The sequence below is a fragment of the Alligator mississippiensis genome, chromosome 10, assembly GCF_030867095.1.
Source record: "Alligator mississippiensis isolate rAllMis1 chromosome 10, rAllMis1, whole genome shotgun sequence".
NCBI classification, from domain to species: Eukaryota; Metazoa; Chordata; order Crocodylia; family Alligatoridae; genus Alligator; species Alligator mississippiensis.
This window is the reverse complement of record NC_081833.1, coordinates 2,786,398-2,802,379: the sequence shown is the minus strand read 5'-3', so window position 1 is coordinate 2,802,379 and position 15,982 is coordinate 2,786,398. Positions and strand designations below refer to the sequence as shown.

General features: G+C 48.7%; 1 protein-coding gene across 1 annotated transcript in view; it reads right to left on the bottom strand.

Annotated features, from left to right (window-relative positions):
- Nucleotides 1-2,035: 2,035 nt before the first annotated feature.
- Nucleotides 2,036-15,982, bottom strand: part of SETD1B (SET domain containing 1B, histone lysine methyltransferase) — a 59,108-nt gene continuing 45,161 nt past the window's right edge. The window contains 5 exon segments of the mRNA XM_019486863.2: nucleotides 2,036-7,112; nucleotides 7,862-7,999; nucleotides 9,740-9,859; nucleotides 11,041-11,172; nucleotides 12,436-12,602. Coding sequence (XP_019342408.2) covers nucleotides 6,939-7,112; nucleotides 7,862-7,999; nucleotides 9,740-9,859; nucleotides 11,041-11,172; nucleotides 12,436-12,602 — 731 coding nt within the window. The 3' untranslated portion in view covers nucleotides 2,036-6,938.

Below are 15,982 nucleotides of genomic sequence, written 5' to 3'. Positions count from 1 at the left end.
ATACACGTCCAGCCTTAACTCCAGTGCAATGCAGCTATTGCCCAATGGCTTTAAAAACCTGAACAAAATTACAGAAGTCGTTCCCCAGAAAATTAATTTTGTACTAAAAAAAAAAGTAATTACTGTAATTTGGGGAAGGATACACTGCACTTTTCATGCATCACGAAGAGGTTGAATCCATCCTGCGTGACTAAGTGCAAAACTCAACTGACCGAATGCTGTGGACATCGCCGTGAGATTTTGCAAAGAAAACTATCCTTTTCTGTCACTCCATTCATACAACAGCGTGGGGCAAGCGTGAGCAGGAGATAGAGAGAGGAATCGTATGAACTGAGGCTGCTGCATCGGCACGGGAGCGGAGACCGGATGGTTGCACTGCTAATGCCAGCCACGTCCATCCGTTCTGCCACCGTTACCTCCTTCCACTCCTGCCCCCAATGCCCAGACACCTCAGAGGACCTGACCCCACGCCTGCATCCCCATCCCATGGGCGCCAGCCCAGGGAACACAGGGGAAGGGGAGAGGGCCCCTTCACCTTGGTCCCCGACTGGGGCAGGGTCCCTGGAGACGGTGCGCTCCTGCCCTGCGACCTTGGGTGGGGGGTCACGGGCCCTTCAGCTCTCGCGCTTCTGGCAGCAAACGTGCGGCACGTGCAAATCCCTGTTCGTGCCGTCACAAACTCCATAATTGTCAGTAATGAAGGGCCCTCACCCGGGGCCATCAGCATTTCACTCTGTGCCCGCCTGGCCCCGAGGTAGCCCTGGCAGAGCCTCTTGACCTTCCCTGCCCAGCTCCAGCCTGGTAGGAATGGGGGGTGAGGAGGACGGCGAAGGGGAGCAGGGGCCGGACCTAGCCACATTTACCTGTGGACGGGGTGGAAGAGCAGCAGGACAAGCCCAGCAGGTAAATACCGCTTGCTCTTCCCCAGGTAAATACCCGCACCCTGGTGGGACCACGCCAGCCCGTCCCCACGGAGGGGCTTCCTCCCGCTTCGACCCATCCCTCGGGGCCAGGCGCTGCCCTGCTCAGCGGACGGCAGGCTTGGGCCGCGCGGGCTGGTTCTGAAGATGCTTTGTACAACCTTACGGGAAACCCCCCTTTTAGGCACCTAAGTGGCTTTGTGTCCCCCTGTGAAATTTCTGGCCATTACGACCCCCTGTAGAGGCGAGGAAGAGGGAGTTGGATGGAGACGGCTTCTCACCTTAGTCCAGAAATCGGCTGCTGGAAGCAGTCTTCCCCAGGCTCCGGCTCTCCCCTGCTGTGTTTTCTTCCCCGGTTGAAAGCTCTTGGAGGCAGCGTCTGTCTCTTGTGACAAGCCTGTGGAGAAGCTAGCATCTTTTGGGTATTGCCACACTATTAAAAATAATTATTAGAAGGGGTAAATGATTGAACAGTGTCAAGGTGCCCATGTTTGTTCTCTTCGGCTCTGCCACTTCCTTGATGGGAGACCTGGACCAAGCTGCTCGGTTTCCTTCTCCTGTCAAAGGCAGGCAAAGTTCATTCTAGGTTTAACCCAGCAAACAAGATTTGCAAACAATAAGATGGTGGCTCCGTGACGCTTCCAACATAACCACGATCAACCACAAGCACTAAAAAGCAGCCGTAAAGGGAACATCAGTTTGCAGCGGTAGCTCGGGAAGACGTATGCAGTTGGTCAGACTGGGTGATCGTAATGGCCCCTTCTGGCCTGCCAATCTAGGCATCTATCTTTGCATAAGTTCATTTGTGAGACCTTGGATACGAGGGTGCAAAGCCTGGGTGCAATCTCCCAACTGGGATTCAAGTCGGTCCTTACCAGCGTGCTGTATGTGCCTGTACAGCGGTACAGCGCTATAGGATTGTACAGTGGTCGATGGGGATACTCACGTGGACAAGGGCTACGGGCCGGGCTCTGCCTTCTCGCACTAATCCCGCACCGTGCCGTGCCCAACCTGCTAACGTGAGCAGAGCTCAGAGCTGGTGCACTGCCAAGCCCCAGTCTCTGCAGGGACCTACCACTAGGCGCTACTGTAATAAAATCATAAGCACAACATCGTTTTTTCTGTAAGAAAAGTCAGTATATTTATGGTTTGCTTTATAAAAGTTACTATAATACAATGGTACATAGTATTCAATTCACAAAAATATGAACAAATATATACAGCATGACACATCCACAACAAAAACACTTTCTTCAAAACAAGATACATACTGATGACAGATTCTATATGCACAAAACATCCCTAAATTTATAAATTTGCTTAACAAAAAAAAAGCAGAAATCCTTAAATCTTCAAAGCAGTTTTGTTTTGTTTTGTTTTTTTAAAAAAAGGAACTTAAAAAAAAAGCAGAATTTGTATTTATTGCAAACCATTTTACCTGCCTCCTTTTAAAGGAGGCCTTTTACTTTCACACTGTGAATTAAAACCACCTGTTTACATAAGCCATGAAACAGCAAGGAATGAGGGCAGGTTTTAGATTTCATTTTTTAAACTGCCTGTTGGATTTAGAGTGTCCTTTACAACGTGTTTCTTTTCACTTGTACAAATACAATAGTGGCAATTAAGGAGGACATTAAACAAAACAAAAAAAAAACCCCAGTTGCAAATTTGCTTAAATACATTTTAGGTTGTCTATTCATAGACTATACATATTTCCTCGCTTGAAATAAATAGATTTTGCACGTTAGGTTTCAGACTGCCAAAAAAAAAAAAAAAAAGAGGAAGCCTCAACTTGGCATTTTTTTGTCTTCAGTTTCTTAATGCTTCTAATTTCATCTACTTATTTGACAAAAAAAAGAAATTTATACAGAATGTACATTATACAAAGCTTGACACAAGCTGTAAATGCCGCCAGCTCTTTTTCTATATGCATTCCTTCCCCCGCCCCGTCTTCCCGACACGAGTTAGAGCTGGAATCTTTTTAAAAAGAACTCCAAATTACAATAGTCACTTTTAATAAATTATTTACATGCTCTTGAAGTACAAAGAAATCAGCAAAAAAATTTCAACATGTTTCTACAAGAAACAGTGTTTGAAGAGAAGATTTTTAAGTTTGCCTATGTACAGAAGATGCATTTTTTTTTAAACTTCAAAATCCTTTTTTCCTTAAATTTTTATTTTATACAGAAATGCACTGAAATGATCCCTGAAAAAGGTCACAAAAACCAGAACTGAAACTACTGTATACTTTTGTCAGAGTTTAAAAAATGCTTTTTTTTTCTTGTAGAAATAAGCTGCTCTATACAATATAAATATCTGCAAGATGAGACCCTTTTTCTCCATCCCTCCCGCCCGCCCCCGATAGTTACTGCTCAGTTATTGGGACCCACCGTGGTTTTGGAAGTGGAGACCGTGGGTGTGAAACCAAGAGAGAAATGACCGTGGCAGGCAAGGGCATGCAGGGTTTTCGAGCACAGACTGCGGTTCCTAGATATGCCAACGGCTAACACAGTTACGTACTTAACTCAAACCAGTTCATTCACACTTGGGAAAAATAAGACTTGCGGTTACATTTCCAAAACGTTTGCACTGTTCTCCGGGAGTGTTTAATTTAGCAGAGACATTCAATGTGATCTTTTTGAGGGTGACATTTTAATAGGGAACGCAATTCATCTCATTTTTAGTTTGGTTTGGTTTTAGGACAAAATTTGGGATGTGCCGCTCCAGAAGTACACGTATTTCTACAAATACCTGCACCAAGCAAAATGTTTTGTAAATGTGAATCTCAGCTCTTCTCCCCCGCCCGCAAGCTGTCCACCTTACATCCATTTATCACGTGCCTCTGATGGCGTCGCCAGACCCCGGTTAGCAAGGCACGATGCTGTGCCAGCCTTTGGCTGATGTCTCTACATTACACAGGATCTGCTTTCTTCCTTTTGCTCGATCCTCTCGAGCCCTTGCAGAGACTGGCTGTAGGAACGAGGAGGAACCAGAGATGTGTTTAGCTGGTGCAATACTCTACAAACACATTCGTATCTGCTGAGCGCCCACCACGACCACCCGGGTGACTTGTCAGCAAGGAGAAAGCTGCGACTCGTCTGCATCAAATGCAGGCAGTTACAGTCGCTCGCTTAACGTTAACCAAGACATCCACTGCAGGCCACAAGTCTCGCTATAAGATGCTCGGTCGAAGGTGGAAGCTGTGTATTCTGGGACCTGACAGCCAAAATGATGGGGGGGGGGACAGACCCCAGAAGTCTTATTTCATGCTCTGAGTCCACATTTAGATTAAGACAGACACTGGGTTTTCTCAAAAGTGCGAAGCACTGAACAGCTCCAGCTGACTTCAGTGGAAGCTGAAGGATGATCAGCACTTTGGAAAAAAAACAGGTTAGTTATTTAAGAGTCAAAAGTGCCTAAGTGACTTAGAAACCTATTGGATTCAGAACCTAAACCATGTAGGTGCTTCTCGAAATTTTATCAGAGGAAACTATACTTTCACTCTCTGTTTTCAAAAACCTCAGGAAAAATCTGTACGGTCTGCTTCTCCATATTGCAGACGGACACAATTACGGGGGACAGACCCGTCATCTCTCACAACCCAGCGGGGCCACCGATGTAACAGGACACATTATCTTGTTAACACAGACTCATGCTGCATTTCTAAACTGGTTCGATGGGATGAGGACGGCTTAGAAATTAGCAAAAATTTAATCTTTAGGACTTCTTTTCTGAAACACATGAAACTTAGGGGCATTTCCAAGATTTGGAAGTATAAAAGGCCAAGCTGCAGACATGCTAATTAGAGCGAGAGTATGGCAAGTAGAACCATATTAAGAAAAAAAGTGGCTGGTTTAATTTAATAGCCACAGTAGCCAACTCTCAGACAGAAACCATTTGTGCTTCTAATAAAAAATGTAGACCTTTGGGTCATGACTATCCAGCTGCAGAAGAGATTTTCAAGACAGCATTTCATCCAAGAAGACAGAGCGACACAAAAACAAGAGACTACGAACTGGCCAGCAGCAAGAACAACCTCACGGTCCTGCGCTAGACATGCAAAGAGGCTTAAGGCAGCTTGCATCGGCTCCCGCGTTCCTGTTCCTCTAGGCCTTTTGAAGAACAAATCCGAAATCCAGCCCCTACCTCTCACCATAGGCTACGGTCAGCAACGGGCCTGGGAAATCGGTATAACAGAGAGAGAACTTGTAGGAAACGTATCGACACCCGATCGCTGAGCTGTGGTCAGACAATAATTGTAGCCCACCAGAAAAGGGTTTGGGACTTAACTGTCCAGCTTTGCGTGGGAAAAGCTTCTTCGTTACTGCGACAATGTTGGTGTCACAACTACGTCTGAGAAGTTTCCCTCTGTAAATTCATTTGGAAAACTGCTTGGTACAACAAGTTTAACTCTTAAGCGGAAAGAATTCAATGTAGGTCGAAAGACTAATTGTGTCTCTTGGCGAGCCGTCAACGCACATGGTGAGACCGTAACCTAAGAAAAGCTTCGGCGGGATTCTGGCTAATTTGCACTGGAAACCCCTTTCGTAACTCTGAGGATTTCATTTCCACGTACGCTTACAACGATCAAATACACCCTAAAGAGAAAACATGTCTTTTTTTAAAGAGAGGCCTTCCACATAGAACGACCGATTTCCGTGCTGTAGGCAGTACGGGACAGATCCTGCTCCCCCCACCGAATGCTATCTTACGCCTGGTCCTACTGGAATGAACAGGACTAACCCTGGCATCATTTACTTGGGGCTGTGAAAGAGGCTAGCAGGCGGCTGTCCACTAGTAGCCCGGCAGGAGTTTCACTCGTACGCGCCGCATGCAAAGCTGTCACGGCAGGAGAGGAAGAAAAATCAAGGAGAGAAACCCGCCCATCGGCTGCTCGCTGCGGGAGAAGAAATCTCAGTGCCATCCTTGATAAGCAGCTGGAGTAGTGTATGCTTAAAGGAGGGTAGGATTTCTACAGCGTGAGCAACGACTGCAGCGATCATTTCATTTCGACCGCGGTGCTGCGGAGGCAGGGCAAGGAGATCCACTAGCAGTGTGGGTACAGAAGAGGCCGTTTGTTGGGCTGCGTTTTGCAAATAGGGGCTGAGTAAATGATTTGATGTATTAATTATAGAGATTACGGTCTCAAACGTTTTCTCCTGGATGGGCGCAGAGGTATTGATCCCCCCGAAATACCAGCACGGCGAATGAAAATTAGAGATGAGCCCAAGGCTCTAGGCTCAGGTCCGTTCCAGATCCGAGCGTTCCCCAGCACGCCCGGGGCTTGTTCAGGCTCATCTCTAATGAAAAGGCAGGACAGTTCATCGCTAGTCTCACCGCGGACACAACCAAACACACCCACACCCACACCCACACCCATGCACACAAACACATGCATCCTCCAAGCCACTGGCTGGCTCTGTAACATCGACCTTACATTTATTTACAGCTTACTCTGAGAAGTCTGTGCAATTTCAGCCAATCCAGCTCCCAACAAACCTATATGGCATTTTTCAGTCTCTGCTTCACATTTAAACATTGAATATCTTTTTCAACCAACAAAATTGATGAGAAAAAGGTAGCAGCATTTATGGAAAGACAAAGGTTTGTACGACGACGACGACGACAACAAAAAAAGGTACCGTTATCCCCTTTGTGAGCGATAAAGTAGGGACCGAACAGAGAGAAGCTAGTGTTTGGATATACCGTGCCACAAAATGGTAATCACCTTTCTGTGCGCGTGTTGGATCTGAAGAGGAAGAGCACCTGAAACATGAACAGTCCTTGTGTGCATGTGCGCGTTTTGCTTTCGTTCATGATCCTGACAGAAGTGCGAAACTTGCTCCGTTTTCTTCTCTTTCTTATATTTTTTGTTATGTGTGTGTGTGCGTGCGTGCGTGCGTGTGTGTGTGTGTGTGTGTGCATGTGTGTGTTTTGTTTTTTGGCAAAGTGCAACCACACCTGGTTACCGCAGTCCTGACATGGCTGAAGGTGCAAGTCTGACGAGGAGCCTGGGGGCTAGTTCAGGGTCCCTCTGCAGTTCTCAGAGCCACACAAACACGGGATTTTTACGTCCTCGATCGGAAACTTGTAGTCGTAGGTAATTTCCTCGTTCACGTTGATGTGCTGCTTCGAGTAGATGACAATCTTCTTCTGGGACTCCACGGTGATGACTTTAGCGTAGCAGTTTGGCTGCAGAGATGACAAAACAGGAGAAGGGTTACATATCGTTTTTCGGGCGCGGACGGAGGCCGTCTAGAAACCAAGCTGATTTGTTGCAGTCGTTTCCAGAGAGGGGCACAGGTCCATTTCCAAGGCTGGGGGTGCAAAGCTTTCAACTTTTCCCTATCGTCCCCAACACCAAGGAGGACCGGGGAAGTTTAAATTAAGCCAGACGCAACAACGGTTTTCCAAACGGTACTCATCATGGTGGTTTGTACGGCCAGGGCGCGGAGCCTCTGAGATCTCAGGTGAGGAGCGACCGTCACTAAGACTCAGTTTTACGACATCTGGGGCTCAGACAGTCTGCCCCCAGCGCAGGGAAGGCAGACACACCACCCCTAGGAGATGCACCATGTTGTTCATCCACAAACATCCAAAGCCGGGGCTTTTAGCTTTGTGCTAATTTTCATTTATTGCAAACCATTTTACCTGCCTCCTTTTAAAGGAGGGCTTTTACTTTCACACTATGAATTAAAACTAATTCGTTCGTGCTAATGAGTAAACAGCTGCACTCAGGAAGTCAAGACTTTAAGACCAAATCCTGAGTAGACTTTATATTGCTTAAAGTCCCCTCTGAGCCCTTCCTTACATAGCTTAGATTCGCTCCAGTTCCACCCCGGGTCATTAATGCATGCAGGGCAAACATCGTTACAGCTGGCTCCCGCACGTAATGAAGTGTCGGAGCGAAGCACCCAAAACGCAAGCCGTGTCATACTTACGTTGCAGCTGTGATTAATAAACCTGGCAAAGTTTCCACATTTTGTGGCATCGATGATGGTGTCATGGTCGACCCTGAACATGTAGCTGCTCCCAATGCCTTCGTCTTCATATCGTTTCTCTCGCATGTCAGCAATGACCTACAAAAAGAAACCCGGATGCGAGGTCAGCAGATGCCCAGGAAAGCACAGGAGAGTGCTGTTGCTCAAAAAGCCACAAAGCAACGCTCTGCTGTTTATAATATAAAAACTATTTCTGATCCAAAAGGAGTCAGGGGGACATAGATTTAACGTCCAAACTGCCAACACCTAGGACAGGAGTCTCAAAAGGTGCGGGAGGGGATGAGACACTGAATTTCCATGGGATTTGGTGGGTGTCACTTCTCAATTCGTGGAAATCCCAGCCTTATCTTTCAAACCCACGGCCCAGGGAGACCTCGGAGATTATCTGGAGCGTCTCTCTCATGGGCATTGCAGAGAGTCCCACTCCTGCCTGCTGGAGAAGCGGCTAGGTCGGATCACCAAGTCCCCTTGCTAATGCAGCTGTGGCGGCTGCTGGCAGGGTCGCTGAGTTTACAACGCGCGATAGTCAGAATAGCATTTCCCTTCGCTATCTGCCAAGGCTGGAGTTCACGATGCCACGTCTCCCCCGTGGCCGTCGAAGGGACAACCCCCAAAATGGAGCAGGGCACTTTTTGCTTGGGCTGCCAGCAACTACTACAGGGGAGCCAGGAAGGATCTGCAAATACTACAGCTTCTTATACTCTTTTACATCTCAGATGCATGTTAGACCTGCATTTTTTTTCCAATTTCTAAAAAAAGAAAGCAAGCTCATACCTAGATAGTTCGTTAACATTACCAGCCACGTGTCTTCTAGCCAGATGAACAATTACTGGCATTGCTCATCTTACTCGTCCATGTTTAGTGCAGCAGAAAGGACGGCCGCACTTTCTCAGAGATATTCAGTGAGTTATTCAAACACAAGGTCACCCCACCTGCGCTTTCAGCTCACCGGGGCCTGTGGTGCACGGATCTGCATTTCGGCACAAGGGCCCCCGGGCTCGGGAGCTCGGCTTCAGGATCCTTTCCACTCTTACTTCTCCACAGGGCAGAGCGTGCTGTGCACGAGCTACGAATCCCCAAGGGGGACTGAGCTCCTGCTGCGGGCAGCCAAGTGCAAACTTGATGCAAACCAGGTGATTCTGGAAATACGGCTGTCTTAGGGAGAGCAGCATCCCAGGCACCCCCTGCTCCAACGACACCAAACGTGGACTCTAGCCCCTTTACATGAATGGTCTTTTAGAGGGCAAATGATCTTGAACCTGAGCTATAGTGGAGCTGTCCTACGTACGTGGGAATCGCTTCTCATCTGCTGTCCAGAGCAGTAAGCAAACCTTGCTTTGTGGGCTCTGTAAATGCACGGTGCAGCATAAAAGAAGATAACGATTCAGCCTGGATTTAATTCTGTTTTGAGAAATTCGGTTCCCTTCTACATTGCAAAACAGCGGTTCGTTCTAAGGCACCACGGCTTTACCGCTCGGTTTAAAAGCACCGTCTCACCCAGCGTGCAAACACAGTTGCTAAAACGTCTAGTGCCAAAAATAATACAATCTTCCTTTTTTATCTTATTTTCTTTTTTTCCCTGCGGATGCGACAGGCTACAGTCAATGAGATCCTGCACGCTGATGAAGAAGAAGCTGTAACTGTGTATTTTACTCTCTCAAACAGCTTCCAGGGAACAGGACGTACAGAGGAGAGGAGGAAAGGAGCAGGGTGTTGAGCCTTACACCGAAACAACCAGAAGAAAACGCACAAGTTATACCCAAGCGTATGGATTTCAACATCTCAGGTAATCACCAGCCCTGGGGAAATCCGGTTTACCTGTCTGATGTTCTGGCCCACGTATTCAATCACCATCTCATCGGCTGCGATGGGCTCCATAGCAAAAAGTCCCCAGTCGTGAATGTGGCTCTTGCAGAATTTTAGTTTTTTCTTCCGGAACTGTGTGCGGAAACCCCCCCAAAGCCATCGTCAGCCACAAAGCAAAGTGACGAGCCGCGCAGCGCGAGACACAGCACTCGGCACGTTCCCGGCCACAAATGCAGAGGTCCCACAGATGGAGGCTGTCCCAGCAGTTACGGCACACCGTCCTTTACCCCCGTGCCAGCTGTCACAAGGAGGTGGCCAAGCGACTACGCATGGAAACCAAAGTCACCTTTCTTGGCTTCCCAGCTCTGCCACCAATTCACTACGTGACGCTGTGCAGGCTGCCGAAGCAGCCCCCGGAGGGTGCTTTCTCCTGTCCGTGCACGCTGCCTGGCTGTAGCAAGCGCACGGTTTTCACCCCAAGCACACTGGTTGTGCCTGTGCCATGTGCTGTGCACACCCACCTCTGTCCCAGGGGTTTCTCTTTCATCTTTCCTTCCTCTAGTCATTTGAATGCTAGATCAAGAAGGTTGAGGGACTGCCACTGATCTGTCCGAGCCCAGGGCCCGCGGCGCCAATGCGGTTAAGACGCCTGTTTCTATAGCCAGCAGCACACAAGGGAACCCGCTGGCCAACTTCACATCTGTGTCAAGGGCTTGAACTTTTTCATATTTAAAAGGAGCTTAGTGCCCTTAGAGGGCATCGCAGCGAGGTGGCTTCAACCCCCCGTGAGAGCTACCGTAACAACATGGTCAGTAGAGCCGGCTGTCCACGGCACACCGTGCCGAAGCACCACGGCACTGTCCTGAGAACAGACCACAGCCGTGGTGCGAGAGGACAGCTGCTTTGCCGGGCCTGGCTGGTCCTTCATTAAGACGACAAGCCAGGGTGCCCAAACGCAGAGGTGTTGTCCGGGACGCGAGTGCCAGTCCGCTAGCAACTTGCCTCAAGTTGCCAAATGCCTTGAAACTGCCTGCAGCCAGGAGCAACCCCTTCCAGGTGAAAGCCTCTACAACCCAGCGCAGCCCCCTTGCTCAGGCAGTCAAATCAGTCTCAGCAAAGAGCTTCCTGCCACGGGATACATGTTATTCTGAGGCGCTCTTGCTCCCGGACGCAGTAAGGAACAACACACAATGCAACGTGGCACAGGAAAGTCAGAGCTAGATTTACGAGCCGTGGGGTGCCGTGGCTTCTTACGGCAGCTTGCTCTAGCCCGCTCCCAGCGCACGGAGGGAGAGCCTGGCTGTGTGACCTACCTTGAGCTGGTTAAATTTGAGTAGGTCGCTGTCACAGCTCCCGGTGAAAGACGAGAGAAGCCTGCGCTGCTCCGACCTCCTCTCGGAGCCAGCCCGGGTGGAAGCGTGAGGCTGAGCAGGGATGCTCATTCCCTGAGATCAAGGAGAAGGAAAAAGTCAGATTTAGAGCCATCCCATTGTTAAACTGAATCGCACGTTTGCTGAAGGCAGGAGAGCTGCCAAACCTGAGCCAGAGGAGCCTGCTGTGTTATGTGTCCCAGCAACCAGCACATTTCTTACTGCCGACCGGCCAGCCTAGCCCTCCCTCCCCGCCGCTCTTCAACTGGGCAGGGGTCAGGCGAGATGACCCGTTCAGGTCCCTCCTGACCCTAGCTGCTATGAAACTCTCGGCAGTGGGGACTAGTAGCTGGGTCCATCAGAGAGCCTGGGCTCCTGTCGCTGCCGCAGGAACAGACTTGATCTAATGAACAGCTCGTGCAGCCTGCTGCCCCGTCTGATGGGCGCCCGGGCCAGATATTTCCCGGGAAGGCCCAGGAGTCTCACAGGGCACATGCTCTGCTTGACGTGCGCCTGGCACAGGTGTCTGCCTAATCCTGCTCAGTTGGTGGCCGGTTTATCCCTCGGTGTACAAGGTTTACAACAAGAATGTTTTAAATCCAGTTTAATACGAGTCCAGACTTCAACATTACCCATACAAAGTCTAATCCTTTCTTGAACCCTGCTGAACTCGTGGCCGTCCCGATGCCGGGGGGACAGGAATTCGATAGGTTATTTAGGCTTCGTGTAAAACAGCGGTTCACGGCCTGTGCTTTAAATTCAGCGCTTTTCAGTGTCACCGAGCAACCGCTCTTTCTGGAGTGCTAAGTAGGAGTGCTTGGTTTCCCTGCTTGTATCTTTGGCCAATGTGTATATGTGTGTATTCAACTCAGTCTCCTCATCATGTAGGCACCCTTCCACACCTCTAAGCACTGCGCGTCAGCTGCCTGTCTGCAGTGTGATACCTCGCAACCCCCGTAACATAAGGCCTTTCATACAGATTCATGGAACATCCTCAAAGCACGGCAAAATATGAGCGTACATCAGGACTGACTCAGTACAGCTCCCGATGAAACGTGCCCCCGCAGCTGGGAGGAATAAAGCAGCCATGATACAACTCCCAGCGGCAGTGCCAACGAGTTAGCAATGGATCCCGTATACTTGCTCGACTAACAGAGACAGAGGTCTCTCGCCTCTGAAAGACAATACGGGCAACAGGGCAGGACCCCCTACAACCCGGCTGGGAGACTAACTTCATTCCACACCGGAGAGAAAAGCATTGCTCCCGCGTTGCCAACACACGAGCTCAAACCCGATCCTGGTAAGGTAAGCGGTAAGCAGCGGTATGCAGCTCCTCACCTGCGTATCAGCTGGTGGCTCCTCTGCGAACGCACGGCTGTTGTTGAGGTATTTAAGTTTGTCCTTCTTATCGATTTTGTAATAGCCTTCGCTTCGTGCACAGCCGGTAACGTGCTCCCGCATCCCATCGTCCCGCTTCTTCTTCTTCGGGGTGGAAAAGCTGGTAGGTGGAATGAAGTTAAGGAGAAAACGGGCTATGCACGGAAAGCGGCACCGACAGAACAGGCTGGTTTTTGCAGTCGCGCGAGCGCGTCCAGCGCTCAAATAAAAGCAAGCGGCTAGAGAACGGAAAAGGACATGGCATGACCCGAGACATCTGCTTCAGGACAAATGCCACCGCTAGCTAGCCTTCTCATCAAAGAGGGACTGAATGGCCGAAGGAAGTCAATCTAAAGCCTCGCCTCTGGGCTGGGGAGGGGGCAGCATGGGAGAAGTTCATCCTGACACTATCTGTGCTGCACATGACGCGTCACTGCTGCAAGGACATCTGTGTCCAGGGATGACAATCTGGCCCCCGCCACGGGCTCCAGAAATAAGAAAGGTGTTCAGGTTTGTAAGCAGACCCCAGATGCCCTGCCTACCCACAGGAACCTGGCACGCTCCCTCCACTTGTACCTGCGATGCTCTGGGACAGCAAAGGAGAAAAGGAGTACAAAGAGACACAGTGAAACAGAGGAAAATAGCCAAAGGCAGTTGCTTATACGATTGCTCTGCCAGAGAAGCTCGTGGGCTGAGGCAGAAGCTGCTTGACTATCTAGTTCAGCAGTTTGTTCAATGTTTTCAGTGTCCCGCATTGATACCACCCCCAGAAATCCCTTGCAACGTTTCAGGGCGCCACCACGACGCTCCCTGCATACCCGTGCAGCACGGCCCCTGCGCTCTCTCCTGCTAGACGCTGCCCAGATGGGCAACAAGACATTTCTCGTCTCAAAGGGCTCGTAGGTCTTGCTCTCGGTAGCACAGGTCCCAGCGACTCTGACAGACCCTGTGCCCACGTTCCCAAAGCCCTTCTGAGCTCTTCAGTCAATTCAAACCTAAAGCCAGGCTACCCCGGTTGGAAAACAGAACAGGAATCATTCACAGCCCCTCTTCTCTCCTTAACGTGTGTCCGGGAACAGGTGCGGGCAGAGCTGGGGCCAACCGTATCCTCAGCTCTGCCGCCGATCCCGTCTGCCGGGGCCGAGATCCTACCGCTAGGAAGCTGGGACAAGAGTCTTTCTTTTGCAGCCAGGATTCGTGTGTTTTTGTTAAGTGCTTTGAGGTCCTAGGGTGAAGGCAATGCAGGAAGACAAAGCATTATTATACACCATCAAACCAGGAGACAAAAAACTGACACCACTCTTCATTTTCACCCTATAGTCTTAAAATGAGCTCCTGAGTTCAGCAACCATTTCAACTATTAGCAGATGGATGTCCATTACTGACTGTCCTCAGCCGCTCTGTGTATTGGCACTGGTTAGCGGCATCTTCAAAATGTTTCACATTTAATCAGAAAAAGAAGAAAATGATTGGCCAAACTTTTTTCCCCAGCTGCATGAAAAGTAAAATTAATTAAAAGGATGTCAGCCAACCACTTTTCCCTCGGGAAAAGCAACTACTTGCAGGATTTTCCCCGCTAACAGAGACTGCATTTTTCACTTGAAAAAACAGCCCTCCCATGTTTGCAGGCTGAGTTAATGCAAGAGAAGCGAACAAGGAAACTGGATGTCCGAGTGAAGTAACCAGCAGTTTCCCGCCACAAGGAAAAGAGGAGGAATAATTAGCTTGAAAAATTATTTCATTCGCTCTCAACAGTGTATCTAACCTCAGGAAGGTTTCGGGGACTACAGTTAACCTGGCAAAACATACCAGACTTCTCACACCTTGAAAAGTCCTCATCTTTTAACAACGCTTCCGTCGGCCAATGTTAAAACACATCTGTATTCAGGTGGCAGCCGTTTTACACTCCCAGGCATGCCCACTTCTAGAATAAGTGATACGCACGGCCGTGGAGTCGTATCATCTGGGAGCTTGTGCCATAAACGTGCGCTCGATGACGCTCGTGACCCTTTCGGTCTACTGAAGGATGCTTTCTGCATTTATATCATGGCCTCTTACACCATGGGATTGAATTAAAACGCTTGTAACAAGAACAAACAGCGGTGACAATCTTCCACAACTTGGATTAAAGCTTTGCTATAAGAAATATAAGCCCTGAAATAATACTTTTATAAAGTCACCTGTGCAATGGTGTAGGAGTGGAGGCTTCACTGGGAAATTACAGATTGCTTATAACTGGGTCAGACAGTGGCCGTGGGGCTGGTGGCAGAGTAACTTCTGCTGGTAGAGTGCAAATCTCTACTGTCGCTATTATGCAAGTTGCCAAAAAACCACCGTGCATAAAACTTCTTTAAAGGAAATCATGTCTACCTTCTGCTGTCCTGTCCGGCCCTTCCCTACCGCGTGAAACGCTACAAGTGGAAGCCAGTTACCTTTCACTTTAGAACAGATTTATTCTTGTGACTGAGTTTTCAAAGGAGGACGACACAAGATATTTTAAAATAAGTGGTTTGATAATGGCCCTGTGCCAAAAACTATGAGGGGCGGTTAATTTTCTCTCCATTTGGATTTTCCCTAACGAGTAAAATAAATATTTTTCCAAAGATATGACATATGCCACCAAAAGGCGGCGAATCAGAGGTTAGTCTGATGTGGTGTCATTAAGTTACGCCCTTTGAATTAGGAAACAAAACAGAGAATTAGAAAAGCCCGTACCAGTTTTGACACTGTTACTAGTCTGAGGCATGTTTTACTGACATTTATGACAAAACCCCAAAAGAAAACACTATTTTACCTGTGGCCAAATGGGATGGGATGGGATATTTTCACTCAATGTGTATTTTCAGTCTAAAAACGTAACGAGCATTTAAAGATTACGTACGGGCAGCTACGGGACCTTTGCACTGCTTTCGGAGAGGCACAGCAAAATATGCATTCAAGCTTTTTGTTGCCCATGAGCAGTTGGCACTTTGAATCCTACCGCTCTCACCAAAGCACCAAAAGCCATCAGCTACGGCATGGGCTGCTTGACTGCCTGCTCACGTGTCTCTACACATCACCACTCGTATTATTACTAGTTTAAGTCAAACCCTGTTAAGCTGCAAGCACTGAAAGAAAATTATTTGGGGGCAGATGGTGAGATTTCCTACAGCAAATTTTACCCCAGGGAAAGCATCCTCCAGCTGAGGCACAGAAACGAACACCGGGCAAGCCTAAGAAACGTCTGGTTTAGACCCAGACAGAAGAGCTTCGGGCTGGAACGGCAATTTCTCAAGCAGGGCTATGCATACAGATTTTCTCGCGGTGCTCGTTTCTCGTTCAGCTGGAAACACAGAGATCAGAAACCTCGTCCACTGAATCTGGGCCTGCCCACTTCTGTGATTAAAACATTCTCCGTGAGCCGAATTCACAGCTGATAAATAAATGCAATCCTATTAAGTCAACGGTTATGCCAGCAATTAATTTGAACCTGTAAGGGAAGACTGTGATTAGAACAGTAACTATTGCA